Consider the following 18,214-nt stretch of genomic DNA (forward strand, 5'->3'; position numbering starts at 1 on the left):
CCCAGATCTATCAGAAGAATCACTACCTATGGAAGCATAGCCTTACAAAATGTATTTCTTAAATAATAAGACTTGAAAATCGAAATGTTACTTGGTCAATGGGCTGCAGAATGGATGTTGTGTTAACAGGCATAAGAACAACATTAATCTCACTGTTCATCTCTATCAGAGCTCTTGGATGACCAGGTGCATTGTCAAAGAGCAGTAATATTTTGAAAAGAATGGTTTTTTCTGAAACAGTAGGTATCAACAGTGGGCTTAAAATATTCAGTAAACCATGTAAACAGATGTGCTGTCATCCAGCACATCTGTTTACAGCATCCATTTATAGAGCACAGGCTGAGTAGTTTTAACAAAATTGTTAAGGGACCTAGTATTTTCAGAATGGTGAATGAGCACTGACTTCAACTTAAAGTCACCAGCTGCATTTGCCCCTAACAAGAGAGTCAGCCTGTCCTCTGAAGCTTTGAAGCCGGACATTGACTTCTTCTCTCTAGCTATGAAAGTCCTAGGTGGCATCTTCTTCTAATAGAAGGCTGTTTCAACTGCATTGAAAATCTGTTGTTTAGTGTAGCCACCTTCATTAATTATCTTAGCTAGATCTTCTGGATAACTTGCTGCAGCTTCTACATCAGCACTTGCTGCTTCACCTTGCACTTTTATATTATGGAGATGGCTTCTTTCCTTAAACTTCACAAACCAATCTCTGCTAGCTTTAAACATGTTTGCTGCAGCTTCCTCACCTCTCTCAGCCTTCACAGAATTGAAGAGAGTTAGGGATTTGCTCTGGATTAGGCTTTGGCTGAAGGGAATGTTGTGGCTAGTTTGATCTTCTGTCCAGACCACTAAAACTTTCTCCATATCAACAGTAAGCCTGTTTCACTTTCTCATCATTCATGTGTTCACTGGAGTAGCCCTTTTAATTTCCTTCAAGAACTTTTCCCTTGCAGTGACAACAGGGCTATTTGGCACAAGAGGCCTAGCCTTTCTCACTAAGCTTAATGATTTCCAGCTTTTGATTTAAAATGACAGTCATGTAATTCTTTCTTTTTTTGGCCACGCAGCGTGGCCTGTGGGATCTTAGTTCCCCCACCAGGGATTGAACCCGGGACCTCGGCAGTGAGAGTGCAGAATCCTAACCACTGGACCACCAGGGAATTCCCATGTGATTTTTTTCACTTGAACATGTAGAGGCCATTGTAGATTTATTAATTGGCCTAATTTCAATATTGTTGTGTTTCAAGAAATAGGGAGGCCCTAGGAAAGGGAGAGAGAAGGGGGAATGGCTGATTAGTGGAGAAATCACACCAGTAATCCCACAACATTTATTGATTAAGTTTGCTGTCTTATACGGGTGAGGTTTTTGGCGCCCCAAAACAATTACAATAGTAACATCAAATATCACTGATCACAAATCACCATAAAATATAACAATGAAAAGGTTTGAAATATTGCAAGAATTACCAAAATATGCCACAGAAATATGAAGTGAACAAATGCTGTTGGAAAGATGGCACTGATAGACTTGCTCAAAGTAGGGTTGCCACAAACCTTTGATTTGTAAAAAAAAGCAGTATCTGCGAAGCACAATAAAGCAAAGCACAATAAAATGAGATATTCCTGTACTGTTAAGGCTACTGATTGGTGCTAAAAAAAATTTTAAGGCATTTACAAAGCATTTCACAAAATGTGCCATTTAAAAAGCATGCATTATCACTAGATAAAACCAACTATGTGTGTACCTTTTCTCCCTAATAAAGTGTTTGTATATTTCCCCTTCTCAAGAGATTTTTGTCCCAATTGCTTCCATTGTCAAGCAGAATGTGTTCAAGGAGAAAAATATTTAAAAGAAAAAGACTGAGAGAGTACTGATGAAATAAGAAAGGCAGAATGTTGATAGCTCTTGCATCTGGGTGATAAGTATTGTACATAGAAGTTCATCAAACCAGTCTCTGTTAAAAAAAAATAGACACTTCCTTCTGTGATTCTGCATGGTTCTTAGGAGAAAGCCAGCACTCCTGGCAAGGCCAGGCCTTGCCAACTACACCAGGTCTCCCTCTCCCCTGCTTCCCCTGTACCTCCTTGCTCTGCTCTGAGACATTGGATTCTGGGCCATGTTTCCTCTCACCCCAGAGCTCTGGCACCTACTTTCCTACTGCCTGGAAGCCTCTCCTCGCTCCCTAGTCTGATTAGTGAGTACTCATTTTTCAGACCTGAGTACAAGCATCACTTCCTCCAGGAAGTCTTTCTTGAAAACACTGGCCAGATGAGAGTTTTACTTTCTTAATCTATCTTGTGGTTTTCCTTCAGAGCATTTAGCACAATTTTAATTTTACTTGTAATTAATAACAATAGCCAACATTTAATGAGCACTTACTCAGTGCCAGGGGCTGTCCTAAGGACTTCAAGGGTATCTGCTCATTTGATTCTCTCAAGGCACAAAAAGTGGAAGAAACTCGCTCAAGGTCACATAGTTGGTAAATGACAGAGGCAGGACCCACACCGTCAGTCTGATTCCAGAGGTGACACCTTAACCATTCTGTTCTGCTCTCTCCACATGTTGTTAATAATATGCATCTCCCCTACCAGGCTGTTTAATCCCTCAGTGGTAGATATTTAGTGTTATAGACTGAATTGTCAATAAGTCCAAATTCCCCAGATTCATGTGTTGAAGACTTACCCTCAATGTAACTGTATTTGAAAACAGGGCCTTTAAGGAGGGAATTAAGTTAAATGAGGTCCTAAGAGCACGAACCTAATCCAATCGGACTGATAAATAAGTTTGTATTGTTTAAGGACTGATGTCCTTCTGTCTTAGTCTGTTTGGGCTGCTGTAACAGAATACCAAAGACTGGGTAGATTATAAACAACAGAAATGTATTGCTCACAGTTCTGGAAGCTGGGAAGTCCGAGATCAAGGCACTGGCAGATTTGGTATCTGGTGAGGGCCCTCTTTCTGGTTTATAGATGGCTGTCTTCTCACTGTAAAATCACATGGTGGAAGGGGTGAGGGAGCTCTCTCTGAAGCCTTTTATTAATCCCATTCATAAGTGTTCCACCCTTAAGACCTAATTACCTCCCAAAGGCCCTATCTCCAAATATCCTCACATTGAGGATGAGATTTCATCCTATGAATCTGGTGTGGCTGGGGGTGTGGGAGGGGGCGGCACAAACATTCAGTTTACCTTATCAGAAAAGGAAGAGACACCAGTAGTGTGCATGCACAGAAGAAAGGCCATATGAGGACACAGTGAGAAGGCAGCTACCTGCAAGCCAAGGAAAGAGGTCTCAGGAGAAACGAACCCAGCTGGCACCTTGATTTTGAACTTCCAGCCTCCAGAACTGTGAGAAAGAAGTTTGTACTGTTTAAGCCACCCACCCTTTGGTATTTTGTTACAGCAGCCCTAGCAGACTAATACATTCGGTCTCTTCTTGTTTGCCATTATATGTTTTGGACTAAGCACCATGCCTAGCACATAGTAGGTCCTCCAAAAATATACACTTAGGGGTCAGCACCTTCTCTGAAAAGTTTTCCCTCACCCTTCTCCCTCCCCCAGCCCTGGCTTAAGTGCCCCTTCTGGGCTTTAGTCGCTACACTTTCCACTTGGTTTTGGAAGGATATGTTTTAAGGTCTAATTCCTTTCTATAAGGTTAAATCTTTTAATTTAAAGATTTTGAAGGAGCTAAGTCTTCCCTGGGCTTGGCACAGATGGCATATGCTCTCAGAGTTTAATAAATATTTGAGTGAATGTAAGTCTTCTGACCCCTACACATGAGCCCTGGTTCAAGACGACCTGACTTCTAAGCAACGTCTCTAAATCCCTGTGCTTGGACGCTGAGCCTCAAAAGTAATCATGGTGGACTTCCCTTGTGGTGCAGTGGTTAAGAATCCACCTGCCAGTGCAGGGGGACACGGGTTTGAGCCCTGGCCTGGGAAGATCCCACATGCCATGGAGCAACTAAGCCCGTGCGCCACAACTACTGAGCCTGCGCTCTACAGTCCGTGAGCCACACTATGAGCCCTTGTGCCACAACTACTGAAGCTCTCACGCCTAGAGCCCATGCTCCACAACAAGAGAAGCCACCGCAATGAGAAGCCCGAGCACTGCAACGAAGAGTAGCCCCCGCTCGCCACAACTAGAGAAAGCCCGCGTGCAGCAACGAAGACACAATGTATCCAAATAGAAATTAATTAATTGATTAATTAATTAAAAAATAAAGTAATCATGGCTTTGGGTTTCTCCAGAAATCAAAGCTTGGGTAAAGTCCATTATGCTCTGAAAAGTACAGGGTCGTTTTGATGCCTGTTATGAGCACATGTGCAGTTGGGCTGAGCTCCTGAGTCTTAGTCATCTGCCTGGCTCCAGCTGGACTTCTTGCTGTACCTCAGGCATACTAAGTTCACTCCTGTCTCAAGGCCTTTGCTCTTGGTACCTCTTCTGGGAACACACTTCCCCCAGACTTTCCCAGTGCAAATATCCAGCCTTAATTTTAAGTATCTACAGCAGAGTCAAGGCAAGTGATGTTGATTGCAAGGAAACAACTCAGTTTCAGAACACTGGAGAAGAGAAGAGATGCCACTGTTCTATTAGTTCATTTAAAATCCTCTTGACAGTCCTGAGAGGTATTTATTATCATTATCCCCACATTACAGATGAGGAAATCGAGGCCAAGAGAGGTTAAGTAACTGGCCAAAGGTCTCACAACTAGCAAGTAGCAAGGCCAGGACATGAATCCAGGCCGACTGGATCCAGTGTCCAGCTTCTTAACCACAAGGCTTCTCAACATATATTAAAGTGTAGTTAACATAGGGCCTGGCATGGGGTAGTTGTTCCCTAAGCCATAGTTATTTCTCTACTCCTCTCAGACAGCTTACTCTTCAAATCTTACAGTCCAACCTCCAGAATGAAACCAACAACCGTTCTGACTCCATCCTGCCAGAACCCAGGGTCCCTCACTCCATCTTCTCATGCTTGTACACACTGGGTGGTAGCTGGAATTGAGGGCTCTCGAGTAAGGCTCTCTGAGTTCCAATCCAGGCTCCCGCATTCACTAGCTCTGTAAACATAGAAATGTTACATCCCGTCCTAGGTCTCAGTTTCCTCACCTGTAAATTGGGGACAATAACAACCCCTATATCCTAGAATTATTATAAGGATTCAGTGAGATGATACATGCAGGATGTTTTCCACCTAGCTTGGCTCATAAAAAGTATACAGTAAATTGTAGCAATTATGATTAAGGCTTCTCAATGAGAAGCCCCCAAAGGCTCTGAGGCTGTGAAATACTCTCTCAACCACCTTTAGGGCCAAAATTGGGACCAGATGACCTCATTGCTTGCAGACAAGGCTGGCTGGGTATGAGGACTTCTCACCTGACCCAACACAGGATCTATCAGACACGTACTTCCTGGAGGTAACGTGGTTCAGGGAGTGATCTCTTGGGTCTGATAGACCTGGGTCTGAATTCCAGCTTGGATTTCTCCTCAGCGCCTCAGTTTCTTCGTTTGTCAAATGGGAAGGGAGCAGTGTGAGGAGTGATTAAGAATGTGGGGTGTGGATTCAGCATATTAGGTATCATTCATTCTACTCCTTGCTCAGCCATGGACCAGCTATGTGAGCTGAGTGTCTTCACCTCCATGAGCCTCTGTTGTCTGTTCTAATGGGTGTTGTCATCATTTCTCTTCCTAGAGTGGCTAGGAGGATTCCCCAGGACCATGTGTGCCCACACTCTGGACACTGTAGATGTCAGGATGACAGGCGTTGTATATCAGTGGTTAGGACCTTTTCTCTGACGTCAAACTGCAACAGGCCTAATTCAAATTCCAGCTCTGACAATTACTCCTGGTGAGATCTTAGGGAAATCAAGTTCTTCTGTCAGCCTCAATATACTTATCTGTGAAGTGAGAAAAATAACAGTAAACATCTGATACAGCTTATGAGGATTCAGTCAGAGGATACATGTAAAACACTTAAAACTGGCCTGGTTTGGTGTCAGTGGCCAAAAAGTGGCAAAGATATTATGATGCTGATTTTTAAAATATCCTTTTCTAGAATGCAAATGCATTTGTCCCAGAGTTGGAGGAGTTGAAAATACATGCTGAGTGCTGAGCCTTCAGGATGGGATTCAAGTCTAAAAAAAGAAAAGCAAAAAAACTTGTTTATATGATGAAGTAAGCCAAGGTCATGTGACCACATCAGCCCCCATTCCACATCTTTATAAGATCAATCCTACTTAGTTGTAGTGTAGCTCGGATGTTGGACTCTCACCAGAACAATGTCGGAGTCCCAGCAATGCCCATACTCACTGTGGAACCTGAGACCAGCGACTTCACCTCTGAGCCTCAGCGTTTAACCCGGCTAGTAATAGACTCCCTCACAGAGCTATTTAGAAGGATTCAGTGAGATGATGCACAAAGCGTAGTACATGGAAAGTGCTGTTTTTACTACTACTACAGGGCCCGTCTTTCCCCTGCTATTTGAAGGGTTATCTCCCGCGTGCCAGGCACTCGCCTTAGGTGGTCTCGATTCCCACTGTCCTAAGCTCCTCTGAGTCGAGTCACGCCCTCCTCAGCAGGGCCCCTTCCAGCTCCTCCCCCCACCCCACTCTCCATCCTCATCTCCCCACTAGCCGTGGGGAAGGAGACGCCAGACAACAGTCGCCAGAACCCCGAAGCTGAACAGAAGCAAAGGGACAGAATTCTAACCGCCGCCCGAAACCATTGGGCTGGGCTCCCTCCTCCAGGTCCTCTGATCAATCAAAGGCGAAGAAGCAAGCCTCTGGACCAATCAGAAGTGGAAGCGGTGGAGCAGTGCCCGCCTCCTTAAAGCGCCTTCGCGCCTGATTGGATGTGTCCAGGCCAAGCCACTTAGGAGTGGGGCCAGCTGATCGACGGTGCAATGGCAGCGGGGCCGGGGGAAGAAGGGAGGCAGTCGGCCAGCCACAGATTGGTACGGTGTGTCAGCAACAAAGCCCTGCCTAGTCAGAAAGCCCGCTGGCCGGGTTCTAACCCCGGGCCAGTTAATGATGGGGCAGCGTAATGGATCATTCTCTTTACGGTGTGGTGGGGGCTGGTACATGAAGTACGCAGTTAATCCTGACTCAGCAGACAGTTGAGGCGTCATCGTGTATTTGAAGCGCGAGCATCTAGGCCAATGAGGGGGGTCAAGGCACTGCCCTCTCCTGTGTCTCCCCTGTCCCCGCATACTTCTGGGTGAGGCAGGGTGCGTTCTGCAGCCAATTAATGGTGGTGCAAGGCAAGAGGCGGGAAAGGGGAGCTGCCCACAGGCACCCAAAGCCTGATGGCCTCCTATCCAATCCTAGTCACTTCTCCACAGATTGTAAGGGGTTGAGAGAAAGGTGAAAGTGTTTGCAACGAGGACTACACAGGATGGAAAGATAGAAGCAAGAAAGCAGTGGTATCCCTGAGCAGTTGCAGAGGGAGCCTCCAAAGCTATGCAGGTGAAGGCGGTTCAGGCCCCAGTCTCTTCATAAAGAGGGTGGGACAGAGCAATCTCCGCAGCCAGAAAGCATTGAGGACCGGCTGGTGAATGAGATCTCAGCTTTAGAGACCTGAAGCCCAAGCCCGCGGACCAATCAGATTTAAGGCCCTGTCCCTCCACAGCGCCAGCCAGGTGGGCGCGAGCTCGGCTCCGCAGCCAATCAGCGGAGGTCGCGAGGCAGAGTTGGGGACCCGGGGGCGGGGAGGGGGAGGGGCGGGGGTAGTGAGGAGTGGAGCTGTCCTAGGTGCCTCCCAGGCTGTTGAGATCCCTCAGCCGGCGGGAGCCAAGAAAGAGGGTGTGGCCAGCACTGCGGCCAATCAGCGTCTGCCTCGGGATCCAGGGCGACCAGCGAGCTGTGCACGCGGCCCGGCCTCGAGCTGAGAGCCTCGCGCGGCTCCACTTTCTAACAGCCACTCGGGTTTGTGCCGCCCTGAGTGTATATCAGAGGCGGAATGAGGAGAGGAACAGGACCTGAGTCGGTGAGTGCCATGGATTTTCTTTCTTTTGTTCGGGCTTGGGCCTGGCCCAGGCAAAGCTGAGGTATGGGGGCTTGAGTGGTCGCCCTGAGGATGAGGATCGGGAAGTGGGGGTGAGGGCGTTAGGCTTTGGGGACTCCCTCTGCCCTGGAGAGGCTGGAAATGGGGCCTCCTGGGCACCGTTGGGCCCGGCTGGGCAGAGACCAGGCCGGCATGTCCCTGGTCCCTGAGACAGCCTGATTTGGAAGTGTGTTGTGGGGCAGGTGGAGGCACTTGGAGCTCTGTGTGGGGTCATTGGCCATGAGGTATGGCCTCTGAACTATGCGAGGTTGTCCGGGGTCTCTGGACTGAGACTGGATCTGGTGACTGGAGAGGTCTGTGACTCTCCAGAGGTTCTTGGGAGTCTTTGGCCAAGAAATGAAACTAGTGAGAACTTGAGAGGTTTTCTGGAGTCTTTGGATCCAGCCTGGGCTGAGAGTGAGTGTTGATGAAGTCGAAAGCCCAATGGGAAGTTGTCAAGAGTCATTGCATCCTGGCTGTGATGGGAACATGTGGCTGCAAGACTTTAGGGGGACTCTGGCTTCCGGGTTGGGGTGCTCGTGTAAGATTTTCCAGGACTGGGTCCAGGTTGGACAACGTGGCCAGGAGGTTAGGGCCGTGGTCTTCTGGAGGTTCCAGGGTGGGGAGTGTGTCTCTGAATCCCAGCAGGTTGTCTGCCCTCCATGAAGTATTATTGTTTTGTGTTGGCTCTAGATAGAACCAGGATTGAGTCGTGTCTGGGGCCTTTTAGTCCCTGTTCCCATTCTTCTGCAAACTGTTTCTGGTCATTCCCAGAAGACATCAGGCTCTAAGCATGGGGCAGCTGCTTGGGGAAGATGGACGTTGTACTGGAGCATAGGAGGTGTGTGAGATATCCTGCTCTTTAGGAAATCACCCGGGTTGTCTTTTCTGAAGATCTTTTTATACTTATGAGGCAGGATGTTGATATCTAATTTCACTCCGCTGTTCAAGGTCTACCTGGTACTAAAGCTTTCAGGGTACTTTCATGTACACCCAGAGTTCTTAAACCAAGGGTGGAGGTGCAAAGGGGGGAGCCTATGAGTGGATTACAGGGTCTATGAGCTCCTGGAAATAATCCAAAAAACTGTATGTGTGTTGGCAGGGGGGTGATAAAAGCAGCCACAAGGATGAGGAGTGAAGCCTGTCCAAGGGTGAGTTTCAGAGCAGTCTGTGACTCTTGTCATTCATATGCAAAATGGTATGAGAATCTACAATTTTCTGATGTAAAGAGTTGATTCCACGACTTACAATTTTAAAAAGCATAGTGACCCCCTGAGAGGTTAAGAACCACTAAAATAAAGCAGGCTCCCATATTATTTATGGGGCTTAGGCAAGACTAGAAATGGAGATTTCCCCTCTTATCCCCACATCTGGTGTTGGCACATACTTCAAGGTGTCTCACATACTAGCCTGCATGTCCAAGTTCAGTCTACGTGCCCCTGCCACCCAATCAGGGCCACACAATTACATCAATCACGTAGCCCACTCGGAAGAGTATAGACCTGGGGCCGAGGCCAATGTTAACCCAGGAAGTGGGCGATTTGGGCCAGGAGGTCCAGAGTTCCGAGTTCCCAGAGCATGGTCTAGAATTGGGGGGCACAGTTTCCAGGGGGGTACTTCCTAGATACCCTTGGACTCCTCAGCCCATGGGGAGGGACACAACTAGAGGTCAGAGTGGGGCCCTCTGTCTGGATTTGAGGCAATATGGATATTCAATACTGGTCTTGATGATAGTCCCTATGAGGAAGTTGAGGGTCTCAGAAGAGTTAACCCCATGTTAGTGCTGAAGAAAAAGGCAGTCCACTGTGAGGATGCAGTGGAACCTAAGTTGTTTTTACTTCTCATCTGGTTCTTTTGCCACTTAATCCACAAAAGGTGTGCTATGATAGGGTCTCTATGACCTAGATTCAGCTCACCTGCCTATTACTATATCCAGATCTTGGGCTATGTAGAACATAGATTTAAGGGAAGAAAGAAACTCATTCATTCTGTGGTGTCTCTCCTCTGGTATGTGTTGGATGTACTTAATTAAAAAGAGTGAACAGGGCTTCCCTGGTGGCGCAGTGGTTGAGAGTCCGCCTGCCGATGCAGGGGACGCGGGTTCGTGCCCCGGTCCGGGAAGATCCCACATGCCGCGGAGCGGCTGGGCCCGTGAGCCATGGCCGCTGAGCCTGCGTGTCGGGAGCCTGTGCTCCGCAGCGGAAGAGGCCGCAACAGTGAGAGGCCCGCGTACTGCAAAAAAAAAAAAAAAAAGAGTGAACATTTGAAGATTTATGTAAGGTTTGGATAATTGGTTTTAATCTATATAAAACGCTGTGGGGAGTTTAACCACCTTAATTTGCCGAAAGCGATGTGTTCCTGGGAAGGGTGGAAAGTTCATAGAACTTTTCTGAATTGAATCTTGTTTAACCTGGCTTTTGGAGGTACTCAATACCTCAATACATGAGACCAAGGGAGAATATTTTCATAAAACAAATAATCATCCCTCTAATTGGCATATTCTTTTTTTTTTTTTTTTTTTTTTTTTGCGGTACGCGGGCCTCTCACTGTAGTGGCCTCTCCCATTGCGGAGCACAGGCTCCGGACGCGCAGGCCCAGCGGCCATGGCTCACGGGCCCAGCCGCTCCGCGGCATGTGGGATCTTCCCAGACCGGGGCACGAACCCGTGTCCCCTGCATCGGCAGGCGGACTCTCAACCACTGCGCCACCACGGAAGCCCCTGGCATATTCTGATGGTTTAGTTTTAATTATAATATTTGAAGAGACTCTATACTTGTATTGCTGTGTTGACATTTTTACAGCAAGCTGGGTTGTGCCTGAAGGGGCTTATGGTCAAGTCTATCAGTAAGAATAAAAGATATCAGATTTCAAACTTTATTTAGTAATATGAGTATTAGAAAGGACTGAGAGGCAAAAATCATACCTCCTTTCCCCACATTCTTTTCTTCCAATTATATCCTACCTAACCTCTCCCACCTACGGTACCCTCTCCCAAGATGCAGGCTTGTGTCCTCATGACCTGTGGTTTCCTGGCTCCACCCCAGAGAGACAACTGCAGGAGATTCCTACTGAGTCAGCCTGGGAAGTGGAAGGTGGGCAAGGTTTCTGAGGCTGGGGAGGAGAGTCCTTTCAAGAAGAGAAGCACAGACTTCCCTGGTGGTCCAGTGGTTAGGACTCCGGGCTTCCAATGCAGGGGCACGGGTTCGATCCCTGGTCAGGGAAGTTTTGCATGCCGTGCAGCCAAAAAGACAGAGAGAGAGAGAGAGAGAGAGAGAGAGTCAGCAGTGTCCCTACCCTTCCAAGTCAAAGTGCTATTTGCTTCTGCTTCTGCTATCACTGCTTAGTGCAAGGTGGTTTGGACTGTGCAGTCAAGAATGTCAAGAATGTAGGAAGGGGGCTTCCCTGGTGGCGCAGTGGTTGAGAGTCCGCCTGCCGATGCAGGGGACGCGGGTTCGTGCCCCGGTCCGGGAGGATCCCACATGCCGCGGAGCGGCTGGGCAGGTGAGCCATGGCCAATGAGCCTGCGCGTCCGGAGCCCGTGCTCCGCAATGGGAGGGGCCGCGGCGGTGGGAGGCCCGCGTACCGCAAAAAAAAAAAAAAAGAATGTAGGAAGGAAGAAGGGCTGAGGTGTAGAGGGCCCTAGAGATACCTCTAAGGAGGTCGTCTCTAAAGGGATATCCTTAGATGGGGGTAGACACCAAGTGGGAGGAAGGATGGGATTTCCCAATCTTGGGGGCTTTTGTTCACTGAAGGGGGAGTCCCCTTGCCCCTTGCCCTCACTTTTAGGTTTCCTGAAAGCCCGTTGGCACTCCCTGTCAACTGCATAAGAGGATGCTGCCCTTTGAGCACAGCCTCCAACTCTTTTGAATATCAGTGGGCAACCACCAGTGGGGGAGCCGAGTCATGGGCACATGATGTAGGCCTGGGAGGTGAGGGGACCCTACTCCACTGGGTGATGATGTAATCTTCCAGACCCCTATACCTACACTTGGGGTTTCTCCTTCATGGCTTTCCCCACTTATTCCATATCCTCAGGGAGTATTTCTGTATTGGAGGAAGGATGTTTCCCTCTGCATACCTACATGTCAGGGATTGGCGCATTTCTGTGTCCAAGTCAAGTGTCTTTTATATGGGTATCTAATGAGTCCCTGGGTGTGGTGGTGTGAGGAGTTAGAAAGCTCAGAAATGGAAAATATTTAACGACCAGAGTAGCAAATGAATACAGCTTGCCCATTTGCATTTTCCCTTTCACTCTGACTCATCTTCCCCTCTCCCCACACTATTATTGCCCCTCCACGAGCCCCACCCATTGGCACACCCTGTCTGATCTAGGAGGGATTAACATCCGTTTGCACCCAAGCTAGAATGAGAGGTAGAGGGAAGGCATGTTAGGTCTGGAGAGAGAGTAGAAGGATGGTCTGAACATTTGCGGGTCCTGGAGCCAAAAGGTGAAACAGGAGTTTTAGAGACATAATATTTGAGTCTAGGAGGGGACCAGAATCTAAGAGAGAAGCCCAGGGGAAACCAGACTGTGTCTTGTCACCAGAGCAGCCTACCAGTGCCTGACTTGTTAACCTTCCAGTTATTTATTAGGCACATATCATAAGCGATTTAGCAGCACTTGTTCTGTGAATGAAAATTCTGCCAAAGGACGAGGAATAATGAAATAATAAGAAACAGAGAAAGAAATTTGAGTCTCTCAGACCTCATCTTTTCCCCAGGTTAAGGAGTGCTAAAGTGTGAAAAGAGGGGAAATCTCTGAGGACCTTCACCCCCTGGGCAGGAAGTCAAAGAAACCTCGGAGTCCTGATTTCAGAGAAATGTCATTTGTCATCAACCCAAGAAAAGGAGTTTTTCTCTTCGAAGACCACCACAGGCCCTTCCTGGGGTTGCCCCCATCAAAGCCTGATGGGAGGATCTGAGTCACTCACACACCCAGTCCCCAGTGATGGCCCAGATGACAGGGGTCATTCCCACAGAGCAGTTGAGGCTTCCTAGTACCAAGTCAGAGAGAGGGAGGAGGAGGCATGCTTTTGGCCCTCCTTCACTCTCTCCTTAGAATGCAGATGTTTCAGTCCTTTTTACTTTTGAGGTAGTAGAGCGAGCTCCCAGCTGCTAGAGATCTACTGACATCTCCAAGAAACAGAACTAATACCATTTGAATGATGCTAGGTACCGAGAAACCACTTTCACATACATCGTGTCACTTCACCTTCACCCCACCTCCAAATGAGGTAAGCAGAGGTTATCCCTATTTCACGGATGAGTTAACTGAGGCTCAGAGAGGTGACTTGCCCGAGGTGACTCAACTAGTAAATGTCAGAGATGAGACTCAAACGCAGGTCTGATTATCCCAAAGTTCTTATTGCTTTAGATGCACTTCTTTGACTCTAGGAGTTCACAAATGAAATAAGAAGACAGGAGGTTAGGAGGCAGAATGCCAGGGCTCTGGAGGGGAGGAGTGGTCTCTCCTGGAGGAGTGAAGCACAGCCAGGGGTATAAAACCACACCCCTTGGGGGACTGTGGCAGACTGATACTTGGGACACCCAATGGACGACTGTGAGGGCAGGGGCGGGGCTAGCTCCAGGCTGGGGGTGCCCAGGAGCCCCAAGAGCAGTTCAGAGCATGCGGTGTCCAGGAGGAAGCTACAACCGGTGAGTGGCTGCTTCTCCCCAGCTGAGACTTTCCTCCCACTACACCCCTCTTTCTGTCCACTTCCTGCCAGCCCGTAGCCCTCTCCGTGAAGTGTCCAACTAGTAATCCTCCCTCCTATGGGGTCCATACTCATGGTGAGCCCACACCTAGGAATATGCCCGCTGGGCACTGCGACACTTAGGTGCGTCTCTTCCCAGTTTTCTTAAAAGCCAATGTGGTGGTTTTGATGTGTGATAAATTTCTGCCTTGTTCGGTTCTGTCTTTCTGTTCTTCACTTTTGGCTTATGAAAAACAAAATTGAACCGTCTCCTTATCCTAATCTTGAGAGGAAATAGCCTCTCCCTCTATAGTTCCCATTTCCCTTTCTCTGGCTTCCTCAAGGGTCAAAGCCTTCTCCAAAGTCTTTCCAGATTCAGATGAGGAGCCTTCTCTCCTGTGGCTTCTGACCTGCTCTCTTATCTCACTGCATGGGAGTCTTTGGTCTCTTCTAGTTCCTTCTCTGAGGATGGGTTCTAGAAGTTTCGTCCTCAGGGAGATGATTGATTGATGCCTTAGAGCCTGCCCTCCTGCAGTTACGACCCCTCTCTTGCTGCCCTTTCTTCCTCTCGGGACCCTCAGCTCCACATGATGGGCTTGCAGGGGGAGGACACACTAGCTTTCTAAATTCACCCATGAAGCTGTGTCTTGCTCCATCCCTAACTTCCAGGGCTGACTGGGTTTTGTGGTGATCTTCTTGTCTGGAATGAGGAGAGCCTGACCTACTCACAGGTCTTTCCCTGCAGAGGAGCTTGGAGAAGCAGAAGTATCAGTGTTTGCTATCCTTTAAGTCAGACGTTGCCAACTGGCAGTACCCATCTATACTTGTCTTAAATCCACTGCTTGAGATAATTCTTAACTGGCTGGTCCTTGCTCTTTAAGTCCTGAATTTGGTCTAATTTCCATTCTCCCACCACCCCGCCCCCACCCCTGGCCCCTGCTATGATTCTGGATAAGCTCAGGTCCTCTCTCGGGTCAGTTTATCTGCCCCATTCAGGACAGAGAGCTCTGATTCAGAACCAGCAACTCACTCTTTCCCCCCTCACCTCCACAGGCTTGAGAATATGCTGCTCCTGCCTCCCCTTTTCACCATGGACCCCACACTGTGGCCCTTCTCTCAGAACCTCTGAGATTGGTACCCAGGCAAGGCACAATGCCCACATCCCCAACAAGACTGCCTAGTCCCTATGGCTCTGATCGGCTGGTACGGCTAGCAGCCAGGCTCCGGCCAGCACTATGTGATACCCTGATCACAGTGGGGAGCCAGGAGTTCCCTGCCCACAGCCTGGTGCTGGCAGGTGTGAGCCAGCAACTGGGTCGCAGGGGTCGCTGGGCTCTGGTGAAAGGCATCAGCCCTTCCACCTTTGCCCAACTTCTGCACTTTGTTTATGGGGAGAGCCTAGAGCTGCAACCTGGGGAACTGGGGCCCCTTGAGGAGGCAGCCAGAGCGTTAGGGGTGCAGTCCCTGGAAGAGGCATGCATGAGGGCTCGAAGAGATACGCCCAGAGAAGAGCTGGGTCCAGGGCTGAAGGAACAACAGGAGGAGCCAGAGAAACCCACAAGGGATTCTATGAGAGGAGTAGGGGGCTTTGGAGAGAAGCAGAGACCACAGAAGTTTGTTAGAGCTGGTGGGAAAGAACAGGAGACGTTGCACAGGCACAGGCCACCAAGAGAGAGCCCTGAGGTGGCAGAGGCAACTCTGGAGGAGCAAGGCGAGCAGATGAGACCAGAGGAGAAACCCAACCAATCGCCTGTTGGCCGCGGAGGGGTGGATGGGGAGCAAGAAGTGATCATGTGGGTGAGGGGCAGTCCAGGGGGCTCTGAGGAAAGTCTGCGGGAGTCCCCTGGCCCCCTTCCCCCACCAGGTTCCCTGCAAACCAGCATCACCCCTAGGCCCTGGTGGGCTGAGGCCCCTTGGTTGGGGGAGGGCCAGCCTGCCCTGTGGAGCATCGTGCTGTTGCCGCCCAGATACGGCACCCCCTTCTCCCATAGCACCCCCATGACTGCAGCCCGGCAGGAGGTCTGGCCTCGGGACCAGAGGTGAGTGGAAGGGCCTATGGAAGACCTCCGGCTGGGAGGGAGTGGCTCAGCAGAGGCAGCAGTGAAGGGCGGAAGGGCACCACATTTCTCATCTCGACTATACATTTCCTGAGCTGGGGAAGAGGACAAGAAGCTCCCACCACAGGGAAGGCCAAAGCCCAGCACCTGAGGACTCATGACACCTCCCTCTCCAGAAAGGAATTGGCCAGGATCCCAGGTGTAGCCAAAGCTGTAACTCTTCCCCATCCCACTCCCAGGATCCCACTGTCCCTGAACCTCCACAAAGGCCTCTGGAGCCAGAACCAGTTGGCCTCCTGCAGCCCCACCCCAGGTAAGCCCCTCACTTGCCCTGCATGCACCCTGTAACGTGTTCTCTCAGCTGGGGCTGAGGCTGGGGCTCCAGGAGTCCAGCCTGAGCAGAGCCCCTACTTCACTCTGCTCCCTTCAGGTTCCCCCCCCCAGGGCCCCACACAGCTCAGCCCTGGGGAGATGGAAGAGTCTGATCAGAGGCACACAGGTGAGTAGGGTGAGGGCACTTTTGCCTCAGCCCCACTGTAGCCCCTGATGTCTTCCCTGAGTGTTCCAGTGATCCGGCTCTGGGATTCCCAGCCCTGCCCTCCTTTGCCTTTTGTCCCCACAGGTGAACTTGCAACCTGTGTGGGTCATGTGGGCACAGCAAGCCACCCCTCTCACCAACACCCTCCCCCACCCCCTCCTGCTCGGTCTCGGCCCTATTCTTGTTCTGTCTGTGGAAAGAGGTTTTCACTCAAACATCAGATGGAGACGCACTACCGTGTCCACACAGGTATGGGCGCCCTGCCCTGTGTGAACTGTCTACCTCCTTCCAAACTCCAGTGGGCCCGCTCCTAAGTCCCTCTCTGAGTGTCTGGCTCCCCCGCAACGACCTTGCCCAGTTGCCCCAATCTACCCCTAGGCCAGCCTTCGCTCCTTTCTTCTTTCCTTCATGGGTCTTCCCCTCCACTTGCCCTAGGAGAGAAGCCCTTCTCCTGTAGCCTCTGTCCCCAGCGCTCCCGGGACTTCTCAGCCATGACCAAGCACCTGCGGACGCACGGGGCCGCACCCTACCGCTGCCCTCTGTGCCAGGCCGGCTGCCCCAGCCTGGCCTCCATGCAGACGCACATGCGCGGCCACTCGCCCAGCCAGCTCCCGCCGGGGTGGACCATTCGCTCCACCTTCCTCTACTCTTCCTCCTCCTCGAGGCCATCTCGGGCATCGACCTCTCCCTGTAGGCCCCCTTCCTCAACCACCTGACAGGGTGTCAGTAGCTTCTTTGGCTTCAGCCAAGCGTACAGAACGAAAGATGGGCCGGCGGGCCTGCTAGGCTCCTGACCTCGCACCGCGGCTACGACAGCCTAACAAACTCTGCTCCAAGAAGCGTCGCAGGAAGGGCGCCAAGAGCCACAGAAACCTGGGCCAGCGAGCCCGTGTGGGGTGAGGGCAGTGAAGTGTGCACGAGTGAAGGTTAACTGTGCGGGACTGGCGGTTCATCACCAAAATAAAGAGTTTCCTGTGCCCTCCTCTCGGGACCAGAAAGCCGAGTCCGGACTTTAGCCTGCGAGCGGGGGACAGCCTTGCCCCTAGTCCTGTAGCGGCCCCTGGTGGTTCAGCGCAGCGGCCACCTCCTCCGTCTCCCGGGGCTCCCTCTCCTCCCCCGGAGGCAGCGGGCCGCGAGGACTCGGCGTCCAGGCCGACTTAGCAGCAAGCCCTGTGGGGGGAGGCTGTCAGAACCCAAGTTACCCGTCCCTTCCACAGCAAGCAACTGCGCGCAGAGTCTGAGTCTGGGCCTCCAGCCGGGGGCTCGAGACGAACGCGTGCTCCGCCCTGCTTTCGGCCACCCTCCTTCTTTCCTAGAGCACAAGAGCCGAAAGGCCGCAGCCTCTCCGGCATCTTCCCTCCAGGCTGTACGAAACGGCTGCCGGGTTGAGCTTCGAACTGAGACTAATCTTTTGCCGCCGCCCCTTACCCAGCCCACGCCTTCTGCAGTAGCGAACTTCATTTTCCAGTGTCTCAGGTGTTCCCAGGGTCCGAGGCCCACCGCACTCTGGGAGTGGTAGTTCACACGGGCCGCTGGCCTCGAGAAGAACAATGGGAGGAGTCTGGGGCAAGAACCACATCTCCCGGCGGCCCCGGAGATCGCTTTCTGGGTCGGGTCAGGACCCCATAATCCCAGCTCTCGCGGCCCTAGCTCGCCGGGAAGGAGCGAGGCGCTCGAACTACATTTCCCAGAGGCCCCTGCGCCTCATCCTCTCCCGCCGCGACGCGGGGGTCTACGCTCTTCAGATGCGGTCTAAGGGTGACGGCCGGCAGGCCTCGGACTCCCGCTCCCGTGGTGCCCCGCGCGCGGCCGGCCCAGCCCCCGGCTCCCGCCGACCCCACGGCGGCGCTGGTTGTTGTCGTGAGCCGCCGCCCCGCCCCTCCTCTGC

At 50.9% G+C, this 18,214-nt stretch overlaps 1 protein-coding gene and 1 long non-coding RNA gene across 3 annotated transcripts; one reads left to right on the forward strand and one right to left on the reverse strand.

The window, feature by feature from the left end:
- Positions 1-3,705: 3,705 nt before the first annotated feature.
- On the reverse strand, positions 3,706-17,945 carry LOC309794417. Its single transcript, XR_014292044.1, has 3 exons — positions 17,755-17,945; positions 5,983-6,132; positions 3,706-5,895 (listed from the first exon to the last, which is right to left on the reverse strand). It is a non-coding gene; the product is annotated as an uncharacterized lncRNA (long non-coding RNA).
- On the forward strand, positions 14,869-17,602 carry ZBTB32 (zinc finger and BTB domain containing 32). Of its 2 annotated transcripts, none has more exons than XM_082605889.1 (5): positions 14,869-15,770; positions 15,965-16,101; positions 16,219-16,287; positions 16,411-16,575; positions 16,762-17,602. In XM_082605889.1, exons 1-5 carry the CDS (start codon positions 14,884-14,886, stop codon positions 17,040-17,042), a joined length of 1,539 nt encoding a protein of 512 aa, XP_082462015.1. In that variant the 5' UTR covers positions 14,869-14,883; the 3' UTR covers positions 17,043-17,602. The 2 variants fall into 2 exon arrangements, with proteins under 2 accessions (XP_082462015.1, XP_082462014.1); XM_082605888.1 differs by having other exon boundaries at positions 16,028-16,101.
- Positions 17,946-18,214: the final 269 nt, after the last annotated feature.

Source organism: Mesoplodon mirus (assembly GCF_964341445.2).
Source record: "Mesoplodon mirus genome assembly, chromosome: 19".
NCBI classification, from domain to species: domain Eukaryota; kingdom Metazoa; phylum Chordata; class Mammalia; order Artiodactyla; family Ziphiidae; genus Mesoplodon; species Mesoplodon mirus.

Excerpts from the sequence above, each read along its gene's own strand:
- ZBTB32 (XM_082605889.1), top strand. The coding sequence starts at position 14,884 with ATGCCCACATCCCCAACAAGACTGCCTAGTCCCTATGGCTCTGATCGG. Across the intron at positions 15,771-15,964 it reads GTCTGGCCTCGGGACCAGAG|AAAGGAATTGGCCAGGATCC; the intron begins GTGAGTGGAAGG and ends CTCCCTCTCCAG. Across the intron at positions 16,288-16,410 it reads GTCTGATCAGAGGCACACAG|GTGAACTTGCAACCTGTGTG; the intron begins GTGAGTAGGGTG and ends TTGTCCCCACAG.